Source organism: Sus scrofa, chromosome 2 (assembly GCF_000003025.6).
Source record: "Sus scrofa isolate TJ Tabasco breed Duroc chromosome 2, Sscrofa11.1, whole genome shotgun sequence".
In the NCBI taxonomy this organism is placed as follows: Eukaryota; Metazoa; Chordata; class Mammalia; order Artiodactyla; family Suidae; genus Sus; species Sus scrofa.
Genome location: NC_010444.4, coordinates 52,971,014 through 52,988,372, shown reverse-complemented (window position 1 = coordinate 52,988,372; position 17,359 = coordinate 52,971,014). Strand labels below are relative to the sequence as shown.

The 17,359-nt window shown below is 36.0% G+C and overlaps 2 protein-coding genes across 2 annotated transcripts; one reads left to right on the top strand and one right to left on the bottom strand.

Moving 5' to 3' along the window:
* Positions 210–1,163, top strand: LOC100624524 (olfactory receptor 2T11). The gene has a single exon (XM_003354406.1). The coding sequence runs from the start codon at positions 210–212 to the stop codon at positions 1,161–1,163; it is 954 nt and encodes a 317-aa protein (XP_003354454.1).
* LOC110259583 (olfactory receptor 2H1-like) lies at positions 15,844–16,731 on the bottom strand. The gene has a single exon (XM_021085067.1). The coding sequence runs from the start codon at positions 16,729–16,731 to the stop codon at positions 15,844–15,846; it is 888 nt and encodes a 295-aa protein (XP_020940726.1).

Here is a 17,359-nt window from a genome sequence, read left to right as displayed (position 1 = left end):
ATGCTGAATCTCTATTTTTTTCATTCAGAGTTATGATTATGAGCTGGAAAATTTTATCTGAACCAGTAGCCTCTGAGGTCTGAGATTCACCATCTTCATTGTGACTTTCTCACATATAGAAAGTGTTTTCTCTCACTCTCTTTGCTTTTTATTTCTTCCTCTGGAGTTTGTGGCTTACTGCTCTCCTGGAGCAGTCATAGAAAAAGTCAATGGAGAATAGAAATTCAACCTCTGACTTTATCCTCCTGGGACTTCTGGTAAACAATAAAGCTACAGGGGTTGTCTTTGCAGGTATTTTTACTATTTTTGCGGTGGCCGTAACTGCAAATTTGGTCATGATATTCTTGATCAAAGTGGATTCTCGCCTCCACACTCCCATGTACTTTCTGCTCAGCCAGCTATCCATCATGGACACCCTTTTCATTTGCACCACTGTCCCAAAGCTCCTGGTAGACATGGTTTCTAAAGAGAAGACCATTTCCTTTGTAGCCTGTGGCATCCAGATCTTTCTCTACTTGACCATGATTGGCTCAGAGTTCTTCCTACTGGGCCTCATGGCCTATGACCGCTACGTGGCCGTCTGCAACCCACTTAGGTACCCAGTCCTGATGAACCGCAGAGTGTGTCTTCTTCTGGCTGCTGGTGCCTGGTTTGGTGGATCCCTGGATGGCTTTCTGCTCACCCCTGTCACCATGACTTTCCCCTACTGTGGTTCCCGAAGTATCAACCATTTCTTCTGTGAGATCCCTGCAGTTCTCAGATTAGCCTGTGCTGACACATCCTTGTATGAAACCTTGATGTACAGCTGCTGTGTACTCATGCTGCTCATCCCTATCTCTATTATCTCAACTTCCTACACCCTCATCTTGTTAACCGTCCACCGCATGCGCTCAGTTGAGGGCCGGAGAAAGGCCTTTACCACTTGTTCTTCACACTTGACTGTGGTCAGCATTTTCTATGGGGCTGCCTTCTACAATTATGTGCTGCCCCAGTCATTTCACACCCCTGAGCAGGACAAGGTGGTATCAGCTTTCTATACCATGGTCACACCCATGCTCAATCCTCTCATCTACAGCCTCAGAAATAAGGATGTCATGGGGGCATTTAAAAAGATATTTGCACAATGCTTATCAATTCAGAATGTATCCACAATTTATGCTTAGAGATTCAATAATCTGGCCATCGGTTTTCCAAAAAATCCTCTGTTTGGCCCATTTCACAAGAGACTGTCTGGTCAGCTATCAGAGATTACAGTTGGAAATTAAGGGGATTTTTCCTTGACTGGTTTCTTCCTCTCCAATGAAAGTAATCAAAAATATTTCATTAGATAATACAGAGAGGCTTTGGCTAACTATCAAAAAACAATTTATTATTAAGAAAGTTAAATAATTCCTCTTATCCTAGTTTTATCTCTTAGAAGCAAAGAGGAAAAGATCAAATATTAGAGTTCAATGAAACTCTCATTATGTCCCATTTACATTTGCCTTGTGATCAAGCAAACCAAAAAACCTTCCAAATCTTCAAAATTTTGGTGCCAAATTTTCTTTGATTATTTATGTATCAATAAGAAAAAAATACCAATTCACAAAGGAGTAATATAAATCACAATTTAATTGTGTTTTTTAATTATTGGATTAGCAGCAGTGGATTATAAACAATATGATCACCTTCACAGCATACTGACTTTCAAATACTGGCCACAATGAAGAGTGGGTGAGTTGAACTAAACTGAGAGTGCAGTTGTGAATATCTGAGGTTTATACACCTAATCAATATGAAGAGAGTCTAATATTTACTATTAACATGTTCTACTTTGCCCCCTCGCATGTTAACAGTGGGGTTCTAGGAAGGATGAAGTCTATGGGAAGAAATTTTATAGTGCCCAACTTTGTGCGATTCAACAAAAGGACTTCAGTGCATTTTTAGTTTTGTTCAGAGTGACATGGGAAGTCCTTGAAAAATTGTCTGTGGAGGTATAACTTAGGAAGACATATTTTTAGAAGGATCACTGTGTCTATAGTTTGTGTAGAGCAGAGAACTAAATTGGGTATAGAAGACAACTTAGGAGGCTTCATATGAGAGACAGAGGTATGTTGAATATAGTAGAGACACTACAGGATTTAGCTCATGGAAAAAAATGACTGCTAGAAAGAATGTGGAATGAAAGATCACTCAGTAGTTTGGGCTCAATGAAAGGAAAATGGAATTTTCATTTCCTGAGATTTGAAAATTCTAGAGTAGCATATTACAATTGGAAAAATCAAGAATTCAGTTGTTGTTAAGAATCTTGAATTGCCTATTAGATATGTAAAACCAGTTGGAGTTTGCATTATAGTATTGGACTGAAGGATTAAATCCAGTAGGCTTCAGAGTAGAAAAATATTTAAAGACATGAAATGAGTTGAAATCATTTTGGTAAAAGTTTGAGACTGAGACCTAATGCACCTGTGTTCAGTTCAGAAGAAAGTGAGACAAGAAATAGGGATTAATGAAATATGAAGTAATATCACAGACATAGATGAAATCATGGTTCAAAGATGTAAGAGTGTACTCGCATTCACCACATGCAGGTTCTTTGATTATAAAAAATGAATGTTGATCATTATAATTGGCAATATTAATATCTCCTGTGAACATAATCATATAATTTTAATGAATTTGTGTTAGAGAAAATTCAAGGTAAATTAGAGGGGAAGAAAATGGACAAGATGAGTAGAGTTTGTCTCTTTTTTTTTGGTAAATTAGATTAGGGAAATGAAGCAGTAGCTAGAAGGATGTAGAATTTCAATGTATCTTCTTGTGACTATGACAAATATGTTTAAGGAAACAATTCTAGGCAAAGTTTAATTTATGATGTTTGAAAAATTAAAAATTTTTCCAGAGCAACGGACTTTGAGAATGACAGAGAGCATAGAAAGCGGTTTGGTATTGAAGTTAATCTTCCCTTTGATCATGGCCCATTCATTGACTGTAGCAGGGAGTAAGACAGAGAAAATTTGATACAAGTAAATTTTCTTCTGAAAGCTTCTATTTTCCCAGCACATTTAATGTTGAGGAGAGCTTCTGTTTGTGAAGAACAGGGAAAATTTTTAAAAATTTGAGAAAGAAAAAAGTCATTTGGGGAAGCAGGCCGGTAAATTAACAAAGAAGAAATATTAAGATTTTAGGGTATTCACAAGATCTATTCTCAGGATTGACTTTAAATTTAGAGGAAGCATATTTGTCAGATAGTCCAATAGGTGTACTCCTCATGGAGCATTATACTAATAAAATGTGAGCAGACAGTATGTTATGTACAATTAAATGTGGCAACAAAATCACAAGCATTACAGGAAGAACAAATGCTATCATTATTTCTACAGACTTAGCATTTATTATGTAAGAAAACATTATATTAATATTTTTTTCATCACCTGGAATTTGCAACATGTGAAAGTTGCTCATAGTTTGTTTCAATGAATTGTTCTCTTTGTGGAATTAAAGCCTGTTTAACATATATTCTTGCCTGAGTGGAGCTTATTGTATAACACGATGTGATGTGCAATCATAAAGTAGCATCTTGAACCTTCAACATGATAATTATTTAAGAGTTAAAAACAACCCCCGCTTTAATCTGGCCATTGGGATGGCTTTTCTGATGACAAGTTGGATTCCCACTTAGGATAACATACTGTCTCTAAGTTAAGCCCTAAGAAATTCTGAGTTTTTTTGCAGGACATTTGGTCCTGTATAAAACGTTGAGACTCCAAGAGATACTATATAGTTGTTCCTGTTCAAAATGTTCATTGGGATATTTGGTCCATGACAAAAAGCCTTTGAAAGCCATTGAGACTTTTGGCCCATGATCAGCTGAATAAAACAAACATTTAAATTTGTTACGATTTTCTTTATGTTATTCCCATTGTAATTCATGATGAATTTTGGATTTCACATTTATTCTGGTTCTTCCCATCATGAAGTTTAGCAAGGTCTGTCTTAGGTCGATGAGCAATTGCTCTCAAATATATATCAACCTGATTATTTGCTTTATGTCCGTTAACAATTCTGGTTATACACATTTGATTTTAGCAGTATCATCTTGAATGTGCTGGCCAAATTTGACAAGATCACTAAGAACCTGGTTTATAATTTGTTTATTGCCTTGTCATTTATCTGTTAACACTACAATCAATCTCCACATTGAAGGATAATCTACAATCATCAGCTTTTGAAATTTGCCATGCCTCCCTTCCACTGCATTGTTCACTCTGTGATCAGCATTCGGTACTGAAGTGTAAACATTCTGAGATTCTGGTGGAAATCTTGGTCTTCTTATGCCTCTATGACACATTCCAATGGACATACAGTTTCCCAGCATAATCTGTTAGGTCATCTAAACTGTCTTCTACAATCTCCACAACATATTACAAAGTTTCACATACATTTTCCATAGCACAAAAGGAAATCCAAACAACATGGATGGACAATTTATGAGTTTTACTTTTCGTTGTAACATATTCTCAATGATTGTGAAAAGTGAAACAAGTATCTTTTTACTTGTGCATTTGGCAGGAGTAGGCAAAACATATTAGTACATACATTATAAACTATAAATGTTGACATTTCTTTCCCATGAAAATGCAAAATCTTTCTTATCTATATGTAAACATCTTCTAGCCTCTTCACTTTTACTGCATCAATTAGTGGCATGGTATGTCCCATTGCTACCCCGTTTGTGCAGTAAAATCCTGAATGAATTATGTTGGTGCTATCTTAAACTATCATCAGTGAGTAATGTGGTACTGAAAGTTAGATATCTTATATTGCTATAAATTATATAAATAAAAAATTTTCATTATCTTGAATACCAGTAATATTCATTAACAAAAGATTCTCCATGCTGTTAACTTCATACGCCTCTGGAATTTCAACTTTATGCCAAGAGATTGGCTATGAAGGCCAATGTCTTTTTGACATCTATTTAATTGCCTCTTTAATGAGTTTCTTTCTGATACCATTATCAAAATATCTTTAACATGAATACCAGAGTTCTTCAAAGTACCTACAATGGTGTCGTATTTGGTTTTTCTTTTGAGTGTTGTTTTAATATTCTCAGAGGTTTTCTTATTTCTCCTTTAACACCAATACTATGCTGATTTTTGTTTTTTTCTGTCCCATCTTGAATGATTGTAATATTTCCCAAATCCTGACTTGTGTATGAGGCATTAATGGTGGTCCTCTTTTCATATCACCAGCAACTTTTCCTCTTCTGTTAGAATGAGGTGGGAGATAGATGGGCTCCAGGTAGACATTTGCAACTAGCCACTTATTTGCAACTAGCCACTTATTTACAGTTAGAGGCAGGAGATAGGTACAACTAGCCTCTTGTTTACATTTACTGAGACAAGAGATGGGAGGGACATGTCTCCTCAAGAGACAGCATGAACCTTTACAGCATATCCAACCAAGATATCTATACCCCCTATCTATACCCCAAAATATAAATAACAACAGGTACAAGGCAAATAACTGGTCCTTGTCTTCTGTGAACTGTTAAACAATGGTAATGACAGGATCAAAAGAGTTGCTAACCTTGCTTGGACATAAGAACAAAGAGGTCACTTAGTTCCCATCCTGGGGCCCTGGGACACCACAACCCCTCCTGTGTAGAGAGATCCTCCCTCAGGTCAGAAAGGGAGGGTTGACAGACCGTAATAAGTCTGGATAACCTTCCCATAATGCCTTGGTTTGGAATTCATCTTGGTCAAAATAGTGCACACAGATTGGGTTGGGGAGGGTCTGGGTTATGTCAGATGTGAGAAATAAAACAAAATAATTGCTTAAAAGAAGACCAAGACCCTAAGATCTGCCTCATATAATTTTTTCAAATTACCTATCATACATGCTCCTCATTCAGGGGGATGTCCAGACTCTTATTTCTCCTTTGGGTGTGTATTACTGCTTTTCTTCTGCCTTAGATAAACACGCTAATTCTCTGTGCTCTACCACATGGTGTACAGTTTGTCTAACATTAGTATTTCATATCTGTTTTTACAGTCTTTTCCTCCTTGAAAATTCTTGATTTAAATGGGGGCAAGTACCAGGGCAATTACGCTTCTAGCCTATAGCTGGTCTAGTAGCTAGCTAGGTTTCCTGGTTTTTTTTTTTTTTTTTTTTTTTTTTTTTTTTTTTTTTTTGTTTGTTGTTTTTCCAGGCTTCGCATGTTCAATTCCTGAGCAGAGAATTAAAATCTCACTTTAAGACATCATGAACTTCTATTTCTCTAAGATCAAGAAGAATGAAAATGATTTAAAAATTTTACAATGTAGCATTGACTTTATTTTTGTGAGTATACTATTTCTGCCATATTCCACTGTGCATTTTCAAATAAAATAATGTCATATTGCTAAGCACCAGAAGGAAATTCATGTGTGTATTTGTGTATGTGTCTTTTTTGTAGTCCTTTGACCAACAATCACTACTTTACTGGTAGGGAGGACCTTACTAATGTCTTATGGATTCAACATTCTGTTTGTCCTGACTGGATCAGCCAGGGTTAAGCACAGCCAAGGCTGCAGTGCTCAACACCATTTGGCAGATAACTATGGGAGTCATCCCCACTAAAATCTCTTTAAATAGTAGGAGATGCTGTTGAGAGTCTACCACAATGATATGTCTAACCAACATTGATTCCAGAAAAGTGTTGCCTATTAACCCACAGCAATTTGTTAGCTTTAATGGGCATTACTTAGATGCCAGGTATCTTCCTCATGACTAATCTGTACTCAGTGAACACTGCCTGGGCTGGGTTCCTACAGGTTTTATTTACATATTCAGACTTTTACCTTTGTATATATCCAATAAGTGATTGTTCAGCACTTGACCTTGTTTTTTTTAATAATTTTATTTTCCTATTTTTTTATATGTTTCAATTTTTTTATATAATGATTTTTTTTCCATTATAGTTGGTTTACAGTGATCTGTCAATTTTCTACTGTACAGCATGGTGACCCAGTTACACATACATGTATACATTCTTTTTTCTCCCATTGTCATGCTCCATCATAAGTGACTAGACATAGTTCAGGTGGCCAACAAGCACATGAAACAATACTCGACATGACTGATTAGTAGAGAAATGCACATCAAAACTACCACAAGATGCCACCTCACACCAGTCAAAATGGCCATCATTAATAAGTCCACAAATAACAAATGCTGGAGGGGGTGTGGAGAAAAGGGAACCCTCCTGTACTGTTTGTGGGAATGTAAGCTGGTACAACCCCTATGGAGAACAGTAGGGAGGTACTTTAGGAAACTATATATAGAACTACCGTATGACCCAGCATATGTGTTTAAATTACTTATAACTAATATGCCAATTTGAGCTACAAATTACAGTGGCCTTAAGATCATAAGTTTGTAGTGAAACTCACTGAGTTGAATCTTAGCTTCTAAAATTTCGGGGCTATCTATATTGGGGGCTGTTATCTAAATAGAGCACAGTTTCTTGTCCTGTTAGGAGAAAATAAAACAATGAAGGAGAAAGTCTTCTTAAGACAGAGATTTCCTAGTCTGTTACTATTACTTCTTCAGGTAAAGGACCTTGGCCTTTGTCATCTGGTCACCTAGCATTTTTCTTTTTTTTAAAGGCACATCTCTTAGAAGTTTCTATTTATTTATTATGTAGATTATATATCAGATACTGAACTCATACCCATTTATGATGGTATCTGAGACTTTATATTTCTCCCCTTTATCCCTAAATTGCTGATTTATCTCCACAGGACAGAAAAAATCTATAAATTTAAAACAAAAACAAACAAAAAGTGATTACTTTTCAGGCCCTTACTTAGGTCACCATTAGGTGTAACTATGGGATGAATGTGCCACCATCCTTCTGCCACCTTGTGGATTATTAACAACATGACATTATTCTAAAACTTCTCTTAGCCCTTGATGTCTTCTTTAAAGCAGCATGCATGATTAGGGGAACAAAACAAACAGAAGGAAAAAAAAATCTATGAAAAAACAATATTAAGCTTGACTTTGAAAGGAGATGTATATTGATTTTGCTTTACATATTTTATTACATATTTTCTTCATTGAGCAGATTTTTGATTAAATCTTCATCATTATAAGAGTGAATATTCTGTGTTTAAGATCACAGAGAACATCTCAACCCCAATTTTACCGCTTATGTCTGAGGAAGAGCAAATTAACATCTTTGTGACTCTGTCTCTTCATTTGTATAAGCATTAAGTGTGTAATACAGTTCTTATTTTAGTTATTATCATCAGCACCATCATCATCATTATTATTGTCCCTAGTACATAGGGAACATTTATATTAAATATTCAAGTCAGCAAAAACAAGTAAGACTGCAAAAAGCGAAGCAGATTGTGTAGAGCAAAGGAAACAATAAAAATAAACAAAAAAAACCCTTTGAAAATCTACTCAAAAGTGAAAAATATTTGTAAACCATATATTAGATAATTAGGTTAATATCCAAAATGTAGGAATGACTTTGATACGGATCATGAGCAAAGTAAGAAATTATCTAATTGAAAAATGGGCAGAGAGGATTACCCATTTTGGCTCAACAGGTTAAGAACAGGTTAGTATCCATGAAGATGCAGGTTTGTTTCCTGGCCTCACTCAGTGTGTTAATGATCAGGTATTACAGTGAACTGTGATGTAGGTCTCGGACATGGCTCAGATCCTGCTTTGCTGTGGCTGTGGTTATGGCTGGCAGCTGCAGGTCTGATTCAACCTCTATCCTGGGAACTTCCTATATGCCACAGGTACAAACCTAAACTAATAATACTATTAGTAATAATAAAAATAAGCAGAGAACCCACATAGGCTTTTTACCAAGGAAGACAAAAAAATACACAAGGAGTATATGAAAATGTGCTGAATACCACTGATAATCAATTGAGTGCAAATCATCTTTATAGGATGGCTGTTATAAAAGAGACCAATTACAACTATTGGCAAGGATTTAGAAAAAACAAAATCCCTGTACACTGTTGTTTGGAGTGTGAATCGGTATATTTGTTTCAGGACTTACATACAGAGAAATGAGACACCAAGGCTTTTTACCAGGAAGCAGCATTTATTCGTGTTGGCAATGGCTCAGCGGATTAATATCCAGAGGCTGAGCCCACAACACAGCGGGGCATCACCTTATATACTGCAGTAGTTTTCCCACCACATCTAAATTTCTTTGTTCTCCTTATAAGGTGTTTTAAAAATTTTGAGCAGACAGTTATAGATATGCCTGTGCTCCTGGATTTGTGGATACAGGCTATGCTACACTGTTGCAGAACTGTGCACATGCATCCACAGATGGTGTTGCATGTTGCCTTCCCTTTGTTCTGGGAGAGCCCTTCCCTCTCCCCATTACACATCAATTACATAAAGTAATATGGTTGTTTTTCAAAAAAAATCAAAGACTGAAATACCATATGATACAGCAAACCTACTTCTACGTATACATCCGAATGAATTAAAATCAGTGTGTCAAAGGAGCATATGGACACTAATGTTTTTTGCAACTTTATTTGCAATAGCCAAGAATTGGGAACAACATACATTTCCTTTGACAGATGAATAAAGAAAATATGATTTGTATGTAAAATATAATATAAAATACAATGTAATTGATATAACAAAATTATATAATTAATAGATATTAATGTTATATTATTTATAATTATATAATAATATAATAACCATAGGACAGAGTTACTGGAAAATGTGATAATGTATCTCAAAATGTTCAAGTTTTCAATTTAAGGAAATCTGAGGATCTAATATATAGCATGGTAAGAATAATAATATCATACTGTATAATCGGTAGCTACATATACACACAAATAATACAGGTATGAGCTGAGGGATGTGTTAATTACCTTGATCTAGGTAATAATGAATATATATCACACATGACATTGTACACTTTAAATATGTACAGTTATGATAGAGTAGAATAATTAAAAAGCTAGCTTTATTTTTAGTTCCTCTAAGGGATTAAAGAGAGAATGAATAAGGGAGTTTGGGAGACTGTTGTAAGTTAATGACCACTCAAGAGAAGAATCCAGTAACCTAATAACAATCTACACTACCTCAGGTGGGTCTAAGCATCAGGCACACTTAAGCCACAAGTCTTGCTGGTTAAAACATAAGACAGTAGGTGTGAGATCTGAATCTTGTTACATGAGTACAGGGAATAAATAGTCCTTGTACATGTAGCCAGGACAGAAACATAGGTGAAAGGTGAAAGAATCTTGGTGAAATTGGGCATTATAGCAAAACCTGAGATGAGTTACATACTTAATTTATGTTGCCACACTTTTGCTAATGTGATTTGAATAGTGTTATGACTGTCCTGTTCAAACCATATAGGGTCAAAGTAGGAAATAGTGGAGTCCCATCAAGGATTCTTGATGTCTGCCCAAGAATGAGGATGGAGGTGGTCTTCTCCACCTACTTACTTTTCTTTTATTTATAAAAACAAAGTCCTCTCAGTCCTCAGGGTAGAGCCCTCTTGCCTGCCCATTTGTATTTTTCACAAACATCCTATGATAATAAACTTACTCTGTTTGCCACTTTGCCTCTCACAGAATTTTTTATGCACCAGGGCAAAATAAATGAGCTTCAGTAAGTCCTGATACTCGGGGAGAGGTTTTAATAAAAAGACAGTGGATTTGAGTTTCCTACCAAGTCAGGGAACATGGGTTCGAGTCCCACCTAAGAAATGTGGTTTCAGTTATGTTTGTCAGTTATTCCTCAACAAAGTTAAAAAATCAATACAATTAAACACTTTGGAGTTCCCGTTGTGGCGTAGCAGAAATGAATCTGCTAGGAACCATGAAGTTGCAGGTTCAATCCTTAAACTTGCTCGGTGGGTTAAGGATCCGGCATTGCTGTGAGCTGTGGTGTAGGTCACAGACAAGGCTCAGATCTGTCTTTGCTATAGCTCTGGCATAGACCAGCAGCAACAGCTTCGATTAGACCCCTAGCCTGGGAACCTCCATATCCCGCAGGTGTGCCTTTGAAAACAAAAAATAAATAAAATTAATTAATTAATTTAATTAATAGACATGTAAATCTAATTAAAAATATTTTTTAAAAATTCTAGTGCTCTTTTGTCCACATCCTGTTCTGGTTTACTATCTATTCTTATGTTTTTATCTCTCAAAATAAATACATCATAGTTCCCTTTGAAATAACACTTTTGTTCCCTCTTTATTTTTTTCCTCTCTGTTTTCTATCCATCTTTTCTTTTAGACAACTTCTAAGTTAGTTGATCCCTGACATTCTGTTGTTGGGAATGTCCTTGGACAAGAGCAAATCTTAATAACTGTAAGTTTTACTGACCTCTGGTAAAAATAATCTGTTCATTTGGGAAAATCTATCTTTGGGCATTTTCCTTGGACTCATTACCTCTGAAAATGCTCTAACAGGTGTTCGAGGGCATAACTGGCTACCAAATTTCTGACAGCAAAAAAAAAAAAAAAGGAGATGGAATAATTTACAATTCATTTTGTAGAAACTTCACTCATTCACTTATATTCTGCCTATTTTTTCCCAAATCTAGAGTCCCTTATGATCAACATATACTAAAAGACTAGTGCTGTGCCCCTTAAGGGAAGTCCAGCTAAACAGAGTAGGTGTGAATATAGGGCTCAATAGCCTTAAATACAGATTTTTCAGCCAAACCCCCTGTTTAAGAACCAAATACTGTGTACACAAATGCTTAGTTTTGCACACTGATGTATACGGAATGATTGGCCAATGAGGATCTGCTGTATAGCACAGAAAACCCCATCCAATATTCTGTTATAATCTCTGTGGGAAAAGAATCTAAAAGAGAATTGATGTGTGTATCTGTAAAACTGAATCATTTTGTTGTACAGCAGAACTTACCACAACCTTCTAAATCAACTATATTTCAATACAGTTTTTAAAAAGGGTCATATATATGTATAGTATTAAAAAAGGGTTCTATGTATAGTTTTCTAAGGTACCTCCATACTGTTCTCCATAGTGGTTGTACCAGCTTACATTCCCACCAACAGTGCAGGAGGGTTCCTTTTTCTCAACACCCCTTCCAGCATTTGTTATTTGTGGATGTAATGATGGCCATTCTGATTGGTATGAGGTGGTATCTCATGGTTGTTTTGATTTGCATTTCTCTAATAATCAGGGATGTTGAGCATTGTTTCAAGTGCTTGTTGACTCTCTGTACATCTTCCTTGGAGAAATGTCTTTGCCCATTATTCAAGTGGATTGTTAGCTTTTTTTCTGTTGAGTTGTATAAGTTGTTTGTATATTTTAGAGATTAAACCTTTGTCATTTGCATCATTTGAAACTATTTTTTCCCATTTTGTATGTTGTCTTTTTGTTTTCTTTTTAGTTTCCTTTGCTTTCCAAAAGAACTCTTGGGCATATATCTAAACAAAACTCTACTTAAAAAAGACACATGCACCTGCATTTTCAGTGCAGCACTATTCACAATAGCCAAGACACGGAATCAACCAAAATGTCCACTGATAGATGATTGGATCAGGAAGATGTGGTATATAGACACAATGGAATACTTCTTGGCCATAAAAATCAAAATAATGCCATTTGCAGCAACATGTATGGAACTAGAGACTCTCATCCTGGGTGAAGTAAATCAGAAAGAGAAAGACAAATACCATATATCACTTATATCTGGAATCTAATATATGGCACAACGGATCCTTTCCACAGAAAAGAAAATCATGGACTTGGAGAATAGACTTGTGGTTGCCAAGGGGAAAGGGGAGGGAGTGGGAGGGAGTGGGAGCTTGGGGTACATAGATATGGAATATTGCCTTCGGGATGGATTAGCAATGGGATCCTGTTTTGTAGCACTGGGAATTCTGTCTAATCAATTATGATGTAACACATAATATGAGAAAAAAGAATGTGTACATGTATGTGTAACTGGGTCACCATGCTGTACAGTAGAAAATATATATATATATAAAAATAAATGATAAAAAATTAAAAATAAAAATAAAAAAGGGAAGTTGAAGTTGTTACTCCAACTTCAAGCTGCTTGGGGGCTTCTCAGGGCTTGATTTATTTTGCTTCTTTTTTTTTTTTTTTTTTTGTCTTTTTGCTATTTCTTGGGCCGCTCCAGCGGCATGTGGAGATTCCCAGGCCAGGGGTCCAATCGGAGCCGCAGCCACCGGCCTACACCAGAGCCACAGCAACGTGGGATCCGAGCCGCGTCTGCAACCTACACCACAGCTCACAGCAACGCCGGATCGTTAACCCACTGAGCAAGGGCAGGGACCAAACCCGCAACCTCATGGTTCCTAGTCGGATTCGTTAACCCTTGCGCCAGGACAGGAACTCCTATTTTGCTTCTTATACCTTCTAATTTGTAGTTTAATTATCTGCTTTGTAAAATCTAGTAAGTTCAAAACTGGTTATTCTTTTACTTTTCAGCTTCCAAAATATTATTGCTGTGGTCTTCTGGCCCAGTCTCTGGATCCTTGTGTATTTATGCCTGGATTTAACAGTCCTTCATTCAGTGGTAAAAAATTACGTCCAAAAACATAATCTCAAACTGTCTTTTTCTAAACTATTTTTTTCTCACACCTGAATAATAGTTTACTTTATATAGAGTTTAGGAATAATAATTTTATTCTAGGCATTTTCTTTGAAATTCCTCTTTAACCTGGATTGATTAAATTTGTATTTTTACATTTCCATGTGTTTAGATATTTTCCTCAAAAGGAATTATTATTCATCTTGAGTTGTATTTCATTATTCGTGATAATGCAGTCTATGTGACTTCAGCACTTTAAAAATGTTTGTTTTATGACCCAGAAAGTTATCTACCTTGAGCAATATTTTTGAATGCTTGAAAATCTGTGTATTCTATTGGTTTTTTTTTTTTTTTGGTGGAATTTCCCAGTTTACATTGCAGCATGGTTACCTTTTTTATTTGCCCTATTGAGTTTTTTTCCACTTATTTGAGCTTTACAGTAAGAAAAATTCAGTGTCAGTTTGATGAAGGCTACTTGAAACATATTGCTCACTGGGCTTATGCCTAAAAAGCAATAATAATCAAACTTTGTTAAAAATTTCTGACCCATAATCTGCTCCTGCTGCTTATTAATATAAAATGCACCGCAAAGCATTATTTTACCCAACTTACAAGACTAACAGGATATGCCAATTATTGAAGATGAACATATTTTTAAATGGAAAGAAGATGAATAAACACCAGAACTTATTTTTAAAAAGGAGTTGATTTGAACAGTAGAAGAATTAAAAGATAAATAAACAAGAAAGTAATAAGGGGAGAAACAAAAATAAATAAATACATAGCAACCACTTCATCCTGTCAGCTAACAGTGCAAAAAGTAATGTTTCCCGTAGTCCCACAATTATTGCGTCTATTATGTATTCTTAGGCTTTAACAACAGCAACAACAAAATAAAAATACCCACCATTTCCATACACATATTTTGAAAAAGAAATTTCACATCACAAATAAATAAAACCCCTTCTCCCATCTTCATCATTTTCAGCTACGTCTCTTTTCTGTGTGTGATATGTATTCCAGTATTCACCAATACTCTGTTCTGTTCCAAATTACTGACTAATGACATCTAGCAAACACTACAAATACTGTGATAAATCAGGGTATTCCTGTCTGTCTCACAATTTCCTGTAATTACATGGTATTTTTGGTGTACATAATAGCACAAGGCCCTTAAAATATTCAATAAGCCTCAATAAAAATTACCAATTCAATTTAATGGTGCTAAAAATTTCCAGGAGCACCATTTAATACCTGAGTTCTTTTTGTGAAAATCCACTTGTATTTTGGCTAAGTTGCATTTATAAAAGTTTACAGAAAAGAAAACACAGGAGAAACAACTTTTTAAATACTATTTTTATTTTAAAATAGTCCCAATTTTTGTTTTTAGGTCAAAGAATAGATTTGACTACATTTTTATGAGAACTGTAATTTACATGAATTTGTAATTTAATTTGTGCATAGGTAATTGAAGACAGCTCTCTTGTGGTGCAGTATGTTAAGGATCTGATGTTATCATAGCAGTGGCTTAGGTCATTGTTATCGCATGGGTTCAGTCCTTAGCCCAGGAACTTCCGCATGCTATGGACACAGCCAGAAAGAAAAAAAAAAGTCAAAAAAATAATAAATTATGTATGGATTAAATTTAAAGGTGTGTCTCATATGTTAAGTGTACCTACACATTGTGTGTATTTAAACACCTCAGAGGCACCTCACTGTTCTGAGTTCATCTTACAAAATTTCACATAAAAGGCAAATATAGTACAATACATGCAAGCAACACTTCTTTATACCCAAGATATCATTCTCACAGTCAAATTAAAGATGACAGGCTGCATGGTTAGAAAAGACCTAGGAAAACTCCAAGAATATTTCCCTTCTTCATTTAAGCTTGTCTAGAAAAATTTGTGACATACAGTTCTTTTTTTTTTAATTTTAAAACACATAAAATATAATTCACAAGTCACTACTTTTCTAATTTTAAAGTGTTACGTTCATGCTGTCTAAATTTTTAAGAAATATAAATTCCTCAAAACTTAATTTTTCAAATAGTGTACCTCCCTAGAAAAATCTAATTTGAACATTTAATACATGGACAAAACATTGATTTATACAGATTTTTTTTACAAAAGTGACTTGTAAAACAATAGGCATAAATAATAATTCATAAAGTTCTATCTTTTACCTAAACCCACCCAGTTTTAATGATAATTCAAAGACACTCTTATAGAGAGCGGGTTGTTATCATTATTTTCAACTTGCATTCTGGTTCAAAAAATCAGTTTACTTTGTTTTCTTATGCTGATTCCCTTCCTCAGCAGTCTTTGCAAGGCACTTCTCACATCTTTGTTCCTCAGGGTATAGATGAGAGGGTTCAACAATGGTGTGACCACAGTGAAGAAGAAGGTGACCAACTTGCCACACTTTGAGGCAAACTGGTTCTTAGGGTCTGTGTAAACCATGGCCACTGCCCCATAAAACATGAAGACCACAGTAAGATGGGAGGAGCAGGTGGCAATGGCTTTCTGCCTCCCCTCCTCAGATTGGATGTTACCCAAAGCTTGGGCTATGTATCCATAAGAAGTCAGGATCAATCCCATGGGCATGATGGTAAAGAGAATAGCAGAGACTGTCATCTGCCACTCAGTAATGGCAGTGTCTCCACAAGTCAGCCGTATGAGGGATGGGACCTGGCATAGAAAATCATCCAGACAGTGGTTTGCACAAAAGGGCAGCCTGAATGTGATGGGAGTTTGGGTAACAGATTCTGTCAGGCCAGACAGCCAGGACAGAAGCACCAGCTTCCAACAGAACTGAGGATGCATGATGATAGGATAGCGCAGGGGCTGGCAGATAGCAACATAGCGGTCAAGAGCCATCACCACCAGCATGACACCTTGTGTGGCACCAACACAGAGCAACATGCCCAGTTGGATAACACAGCCTCTATAGGTGATGCTCTTATCTGGCCCCCACAAGTTGAACAACATTTGGGGTACAACAATTGTGGTGAAGCAGAGATCCAAGAAGGAAAGATGGCCAAGAAAGAAGTACATGGGGGTGCAGAGTCGAGGGTCCACACAAGAGAGGAAGATGATAGTCAAGTTGGAGAGAACGATCATGATGTACATGATGATCACAATCCAGAAAAGAGTCATTTCTAGCTGAGGGAATTCAGAGTAGCCAAGAAGTATAAATCTCACTGGGAAGCTCTTGTTGATGCATTCTGTTGCTATTGGCATTGGATTTTAGACATAATTGTAAGTAAGATTTAGTGAATGAGTTTAAGAAAAACTTTACTTCAATTTATCTAGAGATGGAAAGAATTAGTTTCCAAAGGGTGTTAGGAAATGGGACATATGGGTGCTTTTCCTTACCTTAGACCAATAGGGTAAAATCTCTCTTCCATAAGGATATGAGTTTATGCAGTAGCTGTCTAAATTATTTAAAATAAAATGTTGAGGAGTTCCCATCAAGACTCAGTGGTTAGTGAACCCAACTAACATCCATGAGGATGTACATTCAATCCCTGGCTTCACTCAGTGGGTTAAGGATCCAGTGTTGGCTTGATCTGTGGTATATGCCACAGATGCAGCTTGGATCCCATGTTGCTGTGGCTGTGGCATAGGCCAGTGGCTACAGGTCCTATTGGACCCCTAGCCTGGAAACCTCCGTATGCCATGGTTATGGTCCTAAAAATACAAATAGACCAATTAATTAATTAATTAAAATAAAGTATTGAATACAAAGTTTTATCTTTGAAATATGTAGTTCTCTAATTTATCA

Coding starts and splice junctions, on each gene's coding strand:
- LOC100624524 (XM_003354406.1), top strand. CDS start 210: ATGGAGAATAGAAATTCAACCTCTGACTTTATCCTCCTGGGACTTCTG.
- LOC110259583 (XM_021085067.1), bottom strand. CDS start 16,731: ATGACTCTTTTCTGGATTGTGATCATCATGTACATCATGATCGTTCTC.